Source organism: Lampetra planeri, unplaced genomic scaffold (assembly GCF_965212315.1).
Source record: "Lampetra planeri unplaced genomic scaffold, kcLamPlan1.2.h2 scaffold_247, whole genome shotgun sequence".
Taxonomy (NCBI): domain Eukaryota; kingdom Metazoa; phylum Chordata; class Hyperoartia; order Petromyzontiformes; family Petromyzontidae; genus Lampetra; species Lampetra planeri.
In genome coordinates this window covers 87,501-97,500 of record NW_027615076.1, presented here as the reverse complement: position 1 = coordinate 97,500, position 10,000 = coordinate 87,501, and the positions used below count along the sequence as shown (strand labels likewise).

General features: G+C 49.6%; 1 protein-coding gene across 1 annotated transcript in view; it reads right to left on the bottom strand.

Moving 5' to 3' along the window:
* LOC144740628 (uncharacterized) overlaps nt 1-10,000 on the bottom strand; it is a gene marked incomplete at its 3' end in the record, with an annotated part of 63,581 nt that overhangs the window by 4,843 nt on the left and 48,738 nt on the right. The window contains exons 16-18 of the mRNA XM_078623422.1: nt 5,407-5,530; nt 2,758-2,842; nt 1,130-1,281 (exon numbers count right to left, since the gene is read on the bottom strand). Coding sequence (XP_078479548.1) covers nt 1,130-1,281; nt 2,758-2,842; nt 5,407-5,530 — 361 coding nt within the window. The remainder of the gene's footprint in view (nt 1-1,129; nt 1,282-2,757; nt 2,843-5,406; nt 5,531-10,000) is intronic.

The following is a 10,000-nucleotide window of genomic DNA, read 5'->3' as shown; positions in this document are numbered from 1 at the left end:
AGTCTGGATTGTGTGAGGAGCTCACAAATCCTTGAAAGATCTGGACAAAGTCCCATCGGTGAGCTCCTCCGGCAGGCAAGGCTGCGTTGGCTGGGTCATGTAGCCCGCATGCCCAGCCACCGCATGCCTAAACAGCTTTTGTTCGGCCGGATCTAGGGGGCTAATCGGGCGCGGCACGGGCTAGAGAAGAGATGGAGTGATGTGGTACAGGAGGACGTGGAGCTGAGTGGACTTGCCGATGACTGGTACCAGCGGTGTCAAGATCGGCCTCAGTGGAGAAGGCTCGTGAAGGACGCTACTGGGCAGTTGGAGGCAGTCGCCCTCCAACAACAACGGAGGGCGGAGGAGCGACGCTCACAACAACGAGCGGAGCGCCGGGTGGCTAAAGCACAGCAAGTTGGCACAGTAGGGGGCACAGGTGGTGCATCAGCCATTTATCTCAGTCAGTTGACCCGTGGCACCTGCTGGGTCTGCCCCGTGACCTCCTGCCAGCGGGCGTTCGACACTTCACTTGTGCGCCTTTTGGCGCCATCTGGTCCAACACCATGTGAGACTAGGCTCTAAGGAAAGCTGTCTCGGGTGTGGACCAATCCACTTCAAGGACAGTGCATACATTATCAGAGTTATGTTTTTTGTTTGCATTATGGCTGCAGGTATTGTGGTCTATGCAAACATGTCCTTGTAAAAAGGTGTCAGTTTTGTTGCCAGATAGAAGGGTAAAAAAACAATTATCACTTCACGTGGCCTCAACGTGCACCCAGCCTGGCACGAGCGTCGTGGTGACGTCACCGCCACTTAGTGGCGAATGTTGTTGTTGTTGTGTGTGTGTGTCTCCGTGTGTGTATATGTGTCTGTGTGTGTGTCTTTGTGTGTGTGTCTGTGTGTGTATGTCTCTGTGTGTGTCTCTGTGTGTGCGTGTCTGTGTGTGTGTGTGGGGAGCGGTGGTGCAGCGGTTAGCGCTACGCTGCGCTATGAACCTGGCGACCCGGGTTCGACTCCCGCTCACGGCTGCCAACACCCAGTGACGATTATCTCAACCGGTCTTGGGCCTCCCCTAGGTCGACTCAGCCTCAACTGAGTACCCGGTGGTTGTTGTTGTTGTTGTGTGTGGAGGGGGGAGGAGGGTTACCTGGGTCCCCTTTGCTACCGGGGGCACCGGGGATTCCATCGCGACCTTGAGCCCCCTTGCCTCCAGGAAACCCGGGTGACCCCGGCTGACCCGGAGCTCCTGGGAAAGACAAAGGTGACCCGTGTAGCCCACGCTGACCGCTGGGGCAAGTGCTGTTAGCGAGCGCACAGTCACAAAGACAAAGGTGACCCGTGTAGCCCACGCTGACTGCTGGGGCAAGTGCTGTTAGCGAGCGCACAGTCACAAAGACAAAGGTGACCCGTGTAGCCCACGCTGACTGCTGGGGCAAGTGCTGTTCGCGAGCGCACAGAGTCACAAAGATAAAGGTCCCCCGTGTGGCCCACGCTGATCGCTGGGGCAAGTGTTGGTGAGAGGCGGTGGTGAGTAATGGTGAGTGGCAGTGGTGAGTAGCAGTGGTGAGTGGTGGTGGTGAGTGGTGGTGAGTGGCGTTGGTGAGTGGTGTTGGTGAGTGGTGAGTGGTGAGTGAATGGTGAGTGGTGGTGTTGGTGAGTGGTGATGAATGGTGAGTGGTGGTGAGTGAATGGTGAGTGGTGTTGGTGAGTGGTGATGAATGGTGAGTGGTGGTGAGTGGTGTTGGTGAGTGGTGAGTGGTGGTGAATGGTGAGTGATGGTGAGTGAGTGGTGAGTGGTGTTGGTGAGTGGTGAGTGGTGAGTGAATGGTGAGTGGTGGTGGTGTGGTGAGTGGTGGTGAATGGTGAGTGGTGGTGAGTGAATGGTGAGTGGTGTTGGTGAGTGGTGAGTGGTGATGAGTGGTGAGTGGTGGTGAGTGGTGAGTGAATGGTGTTGGTGAGTGGTGAGTGGTGGTGAATGGTGAGTGGTGGTGAGTGGTGTTGGTGAGTGGTGAGTGGTGGTGAATGGTGAGTGGTGGTGTTGGTGAGTGGTGGTGAATGGTGAGTGGTGGTGAGTGAATGGTGAGTGGTGTTGGTGAGTGGTGAGTGGTGATGAGTGGTGAGTGGTGGTGAGTGGTGAGTGAATGGTGTTGGTGAGTGGTGAGTGGTGGTGAATGGTGAGTGGTGGTGAGTGGTGTTGGTGAGTGGTGAGTGGTGGTGAATGGTGAGTGGTGGTGTTGGTGAGTGGTGGTGAATGGTGAGTGGTGGTGAGTGAATGGTGAGTGGTGTTGGTGAGTGGTGAGTGGTGATGAGTGGTGAGTGGTGGTGAGTGGTGAGTGAATGGTGTTGGTGAGTGGTGAGTGGTGAGTGGTGTTGGTGAGTGGTGAGTGGTGAGTGAATGGTGAGTGGTGGTGTTGGTGAGTGGTGGTGAATGGTGAGTGGTGGTGAGTGAATGGTGAGTGGTGTTGGTGAGTGGTGAGTGGTGATGAGTGGTGAGTGGTGGTGAGTGGTGAGTGAATGGTGTTGGTGAGTGGTGAGTGGTGGTGAATGGTGAGTGGTGGTGAGTGGTGTTGGTGAGTGGTGAGTGGTGGTGAATGGTGAGTGGTGTTGGTGAGTGGTGAGTGGTGGTGAATGGTGAGTGGTGGTGAGTGGTGTTGGTGAGTGGTGAGTCATGGTGAGTGTTGGTGAGTGATGGTGGTGAGTGGTGAGTGATGGTGGTGAGTGTTGGTGAGTGGTGTTGGTGAGTGGTGAGTGATGGTGGTGAGTGTTGAGTGGTACTCACCAGTGAGCCCTGGGCTACCTGGTTGCCCGTTGCCCCCAGGGAATCCCGGAGCACCCTTGGGCCCTGAGGGCCCGGGGCCCCCTACACACACACACACAGGTCAACAACCATCACAACAACCACCACCACAACCACCACAACCACCACAACAACCCCCTAAACACACACACACAGGTCAACAACCATCACAACAACCACCACCACAACCACCACAACCACCACAACAACCCCCTAAACACACACACAGGTCAACAACCACCACCACAACCACCACCACCACAACAACAACAACCACCACCACTACAACCACCACAACCACCACAACAACCCCCTAAACACACAGGTCAACAACCACCACAACCACCACAACAACCACCACAACCACCACCACAACCACCACAACAACCCCCTAAACACACACACACAGGTCAACAACCACCACCACAACAACAACAACCACAACTACAACCACCACAACAACAACAACCACCACAACAACCACCACAACAACAACCCCCTAAACACACACACACAGGTCAACAACCACCACCACAACAACAACTACAACCACCACAACCACCACAACAACCCCCTAAACACACACACAGGTTAGCAACCACCACCACAACAACAACAACCACCACCACAACCACCATAACAACCACCACACCAACCACCACAACATCATCTACAACCACGACAACTACCACAACCCCCACAACTACACCCACAACCACTGCCACAACAACTGCAACTTCTACAACCACCACCACCGCAACTACAACCACCACAACAACCACCACAACAACAACCACCACCGCCGTAGCTACAACCACCACAACAACTACCACAACGTTTACACCGCATTCGGTGTGGCGACGTGGGGGGTCACGTGAACACGTGGAGGGGGGTCACGTGAGCACGGGGAGGGGGTCACGTGAGCACGGGGAGGGGGGTCACGTGAGCACGGGGAGGGGGGTCACGTGAGCACGGGGAGGGGGTCACGTGAGCACGGGGAGGGGGGTCACGTGAGCACGGGGAGGGGGGTCACGTGAGCACGGGGAGGGGGTCACGTGAGCACGGGGAGGGGGTCACGTGAGCACGGGGAGGGGGGTCACGTGAACACGTGGAGGGGGTCACGTGAGCACGGGGAGGGGGTCACGTGAGCACGGGGAGGGGGTCACGTGAGCACGGGGAGGGGGTCACGTGAGCACGGGGAGGGGGGTCACGTGAGCACGGGGAGGGGGTCACGTGAGCACGTGGAGGGGGTCACGTGAGCACGGGGAGGGGGTCACGTGAGCACGGGGAGGGGGTCACGTGAACACGTGGAGGGGGTCACGTGAGCACGGGGAGGGGGTCACGTGAGCACGGGGAGGAGGTCACGTGAGCACGGGGAGGGGGTCACGTGAGCACGCAATTTATAAAATTGTTGACATGCGTTTTTCTGGATTTTGTTGTTGTTGTTGTTCTGTCTCTCACTGTTCAAATAAACCTTCCAGTAAAATGTTAGACTGATCATTTCTTCGTCAGTGGGCAAACGTGCAACATCAGCAGGGGATCAAATTCTTTTTCTTCCTCACTGTACATGTCTGTGTGTGTACGTGTGTGTGTGTGTGTACCTGTGTTTACCTGTGTGTGTGTGTGTGTACCTGTGTGTGTACCTGTGAGTGTGTGTGTACCTGTGTGTGTGTGTACCTGTGTGTGTGTGTACCTGTGTATACCTGTGTGTGTACCTGTGTGTGTACCTGTGTGTGTGTACCTGTGTGTGTGTGTGTGTACCTGTGTGTGTACCTGTGTGTGTGTGTACCTGTGTGTGTACCTGTGTGTGTGTGTACGTGTGTGTGTGTACCTGTGTGTGTGTGTACCTGTGTGTGTACCTGTGTGTGTGTGTACCTGTGTGTGTCTGTGTGTGTGTGTACGTGTGTGTGTACGTGTGTGTGTACGTGTGTGTCTGTGTGTACCTGTGTGTGTCTGTGTGTGTCTGTGTGTGTGTACACGTATGTGTACCTGTGTGTACCTGTGTGCGTGTGTGTACGTGTGTGTCTATGTGTGTCTGTGTGTGTCTGTGTGTGTGTGTACACGTATGTGTACCTGTGTGTACCTGTGTGTGTATGTGTGTACCTGTGTGTGTGTACCTGTGTGTGTGTGTGTACATGTGTGTGTGTACGTGTGTGTCTGTGTGTACCTGTGTGTGTCTGTGTGTGTGTGTACACGTATGTGTACCTGTGTGTACCTGTGTGTGTATGTGTGTACGTGTGTGTGTGTACCGGTGTGTGTGTACACGTGTGTGTGTGTACCTGTGTGTGTGTACACGTGTTGTGTGTACCTGTGTGTGTCTTTGTGTGTCTGTGTGTGTGTACACGTATGTGTACCTGTGTGTACCTGTGTATGTGTACACGTGTTGTGTGTACACGTGTTGTGTGTACACGTGTTGTGTGTACCTGTGTGTGTGTGTGTACCTGTGTGTGTGTGTGTACCTGTGTGTGTGTGTGTCCCTGTGTGTGTGTGTGTGTGTCCCTGTGTGTGTGTACACGTGTTGTGTGTACCTGTGTGTGTGTGTGTGTACCTGTGTGTGTGTGTGTGTACACGTGTGTGTACCTGTGTGTGTGTGTGTCCCTGTGTGTGTGTACACGTGTTGTGTGTACCTGGCCGTCCATCTGACCCCCTCTCCCCCTTGGCGCCGGTGAATCCCGGTGACCCCGGCTGACCCGGTGACCCCGGTGACCCCCGAGTTCCGGTCCCTGGTGACCCTGGGAATCCTGGGTCGCCCTGTACACACAAAGACAAAGATCCCCCGTGTAGCCTCGACAGACTGTAGGGGCAAGTGCTGTTAGTAGCGAGTAGTAGCAGCACCTATGAAGGTAGACACAGACAAAGGTCCCCCGTATAGCCTCAATAGACTGTAGGGGCAAGTGCCGTTAGCGAGCACCTACGAAGGCCGGCACAGCACACGAGGGGGTGGGTGGCCAGCACCACGCCCGGCCGCCTTTGTCTCCCCAGTGGCGATGTTCACTACACGACCGCTACACCACCTACTCAATTGAGGCTGAGTCGACCTAAGGGAGGCCCAGGACCGGTTCAGATAATCGTCACCGGTGTTGGCCGTGAGCAGGAATCGAACCCGGGTCGCCGGGTTCGTAGCGCAGCGTAGCGCTAACCGCTGCACCACCGCTCCCCCCCCCCCCACACACACACATTCACGCAGCACTCAATGACAGCACTTGCCCCCACGGTCTGTGCAGACTACCTGGGGCACCTATGTCTGTGTGCTACACGTTGGGGGGGGGGGGGGTTATTAGAAACACACACGGGGCGAGAGACATCATCAACATCATCACCATGAACATTGACGAGACTCATCCGTTCTAGATTTGAAGCTTTCGTGACTGCAAGGATTCATACTCTTAGCGGGTAATTCTAGATTTGAAGCTTTCGTGACTGCAAGGATTCATACTCTTAGCGGGTAATTCTAGATTTGAAGCTTTCGTGACTGCAAGGATTCCTACTCTTAGCGGGTAATTCTAGATTTGAAGCTTTCGTGACTGCAAGGATTCCTACTCTTAGCGGGTAATTCTAGATTTGAAGCTTTCGTGACTGCAAGGATTCCTACTCTTAGCGGGTAATTCTAGATTTGAAGCTTTCGTGACTGCAAGGATTCATACTCTTAGCGGGTAATTCTAGATTTGAAGCTTTCGTGACTGCAAGGATTCCTACTCTTAGCGGGGTAATTCTAGATTTGAAGCTTTCGTGACTGCAAGGATTCCTACTCTTAGCGGGTAATTCTAGATTTGAAGCTTTCGTGACTGCAAGGATTCCTACTCTTAGCGGGTAATTCTAGATTTGAAGCTTTCGTGACTGCAAGGATTCATACTCTTAGCGGGTAATTCTAGATTTGAAGCTTTCGTGACTGCAAGGATTCCTACTCTTAGCGGGTAATTCTAGATTTGAAGCTTTCGTGACTGCAAGGATTCCTACTCTAAGCGGGTAATTCTAGATTTGAAGCTTTCGTGACTGCAATGATTCATACTCTTAGCGGGTAATTCTAGATTTGAAGCTTTCGTGACTGCAAGGATTCCTACTCTTAGCGGGTAATTCTAGATTTGAAGCTTTCGTGACTGCAATGATTCATACTCTTAGCGGGTAATTCTAGATTTGAAGCTTTCGTGACTGCAAGGATTCCTACTCTTAGCGGGTAATTCTAGATTTGAAGCTTTCGTGACTGCAAGGATTCATACTCTTAGCGGGTAATTCTAGATTTGAAGCTTTCGTGACTGCAAGGATTCCTACTCTTAGCGGGTAATTCTAGATTTGAAGCTTTCGTGACTGCAAGGATTCCTACTCTTAGCGGGTAATTCTAGATTTGAAGCTTTCGTGACTGCAAGGATTCATATTCTTAGCGGGTAATTCTAGATTTGAAGCTTTCGTGACTGCAAGGATTCCTACTCTTAGCGGGTAATTCTAGATTTGAAGCTTTCGTGACTGCAAGGATTCCTACTCTTAGCGGGTAATTCTAGATTTGAAGCTTTCGTGACTGCAAGGATTCCTACTCTTAGCGGGTAATTCTAGATTTGAAGCTTTCGTGACTGCAAGGATTCATATTCTTAGCGGGTAATTCTAGATTTGAAGCTTTCGTGACTGCAAGGATTCCTACTCTTAGCGGGTAATTCTAGATTTGAAGCTTTCGTGACTGCAAGGATTCCTACTCTTAGCGGGTAATTCTAGATTTGAAGCTTTCGTGACTGCAAGGATTCATACTCTTAGCGGGTAATTCTAGATTTGAAGCTTTCGTGACTGCAAGGATTCCTACTCTTAGCGGGTAATTCTAGATTTGAAGCTTTCGTGACTGCAAGGATTCCTACTCTTAGCGGGTAATTCTAGATTTGAAGCTTTCGTGACTGCAAGGATTCATACTCTTAGCGGGTAATTCTAGATTTGAAGCTTTCGTGACTGCAAGGATTCCTACTCTTAGCGGGTAATTCTAGATTTGAAGCTTTCGTGACTGCAAGGATTCCTACTCTTAGTGGGTAATTCTAGATTTGAAGCTTTCGTGACTGCAAGGATTCCTACTCTTAGCGGGTAATTCTAGATTTGAAGCTTTCGTGACTGCAAGGATTCATATTCTTAGCGGGTAATTCTAGATTTGAAGCTTTCGTGACTGCAAGGATTCCTACTCTTAGCGGGTAATTCTAGATTTGAAGCTTTCGTGACTGCAAGGATTCCTACTCTTAGCGGGTAATTCTAGATTTGAAGCTTTCGTGACTGCAAGGATTCATACTCTTAGCGGGTAATTCTAGATTTGAAGCTTTCGTGACTGCAAGGATTCCTACTCTTAGCGGGTAATTCTAGATTTGAAGCTTTCGTGACTGCAAGGATTCCTACTCTTAGCGGGTAATTCTAGATTTGAAGCTTTCGTGACTGCAAGGATTCATACTCTTAGCGGGTAATTCTAGATTTGAAGCTTTCGTGACTGCAAGGATTCCTACTCTTAGCGGGTAATTCTAGATTTGAAGCTTTCGTGACTGCAAGGATTCCTACTCTTAGCGGGTAATTCTAGATTTGAAGCTTTCGTGACTGCAAGGATTCCTACTCTTAGCGGGTAATTCTAGATTTGAAGCTTTCGTGACTGCAAGGATTCATATTCTTAGCGGGTAATTCTAGATTTGAAGCTTCCGTGACTGCAAGGATTCATACTCTTAGCGGGTAATTCTAGATTTGAAGCTTCCGTGACTGCAAGGATTCATACTCTTAGCGGGTAATTCTAGATTTGAAGCTTTCGTGACTGCAAGGATTCATACTCTTAGCGGGTAATTCTAGATTTGAAGCTTCCGTGACTGCAAGGATTCATACTCTTAGCGGGTAATTCTAGATTTGAAGCTTTCGTGACTGCAAGGATTCCTACTCTTAGCGGGTAATTCTAGATTTGAAGCTTTCGTGACTGCAAGGATTCCTACTCTTAGCGGGTAATTCTAGATTTGAAGCTTTCGTGACTGCAAGGATTCCTACTCTTAGCGGGTAATTCTAGATTTGAAGCTTTCGTGACTGCAAGGATTCATATTCTTAGCGGGTAATTCTAGATTTGAAGCTTTCGTGACTGCAAGGATTCATACTCTTAGCGGGTAATTCTAGATTTGAAGCTTTCGTGACTGCAAGGATTCATACTCTTAGTGGGTAATTCTAGATTTGAAGCTTCCGTGACTGCAAGGATTCATACTCTTAGCGGGTAATTCTAGATTTGAAGCTTTCGTGACTGCAAGGATTCATACTCTTAGCGGGTAATTCTAGATTTGAAGCTTTCGTGACTGCAATGATTCATACTCTTAGCGGGTAATTCTAGATTTGAAGCTTTCGTGACTGCAAGGATTCCTACTCTTAGCGGGTAATTCTAGATTTGAAGCTTTCGTGACTGCAAGGATTCATATTCTTAGCGGGTAATTCTAGATTTGAAGCTTTCGTGACTGCAAGGATTCATACTCTTAGCGGGTAATTCAAGATTTGAAGCTTTCGTGACTGCAATGATTCATACTCTTAGCGGGTAATTCTAGATTTGAAGCTTTCGTGACTGCAAGGATTCCTACTCTTAGCGGGTAATTCTAGATTTGAAGCTTTCGTGACTGCAAGGATTCCTACTCTTAGCGGGTAATTCTAGATTTGAAGCTTTCGTGACTGCAAGGATTCATATTCTTAGCGGGTAATTCTAGATTTGAAGCTTTCGTGACTGCAAGGATTCCTACTCTTAGCGGGTAATTCTAGATTTGAAGCTTTCGTGACTGCAAGGATTCCTACTCTTAGCGGGTAATTCTAGATTTGAAGCTTTCGTGACTGCAAGGATTCATATTCTTAGCGGGTAATTCTAGATTTGAAGCTTTCGTGACTGCAAGGATTCATACTCTTAGCGGGTAATTCTAGATTTGAAGCTTTCGTGACTGCAAGGATTCATACTCTTAGCGGGTAATTCTAGATTTGAAGCTTCCGTGACTGCAAGGATTCCTACTCTTAGGTTTTTTCGGTAAAGTCACGTAGGTTAAAAACATCAAAATTAATAAAAAATAAAATAAAATAAAAATCCGAAACGTCGTGATTTTTATTTTATTTTATTTTTATTAATTTTGATGTTTTGCCAACGTGACTTTACCGAAAAAACCTAAGAATACTCTTAGCGGTGTTTTTTTTTCTCGGTAAAGTCACCGTAGGCAAAAATAAGAATAAATAATAAAATAATATAAATAACAATATAAATAA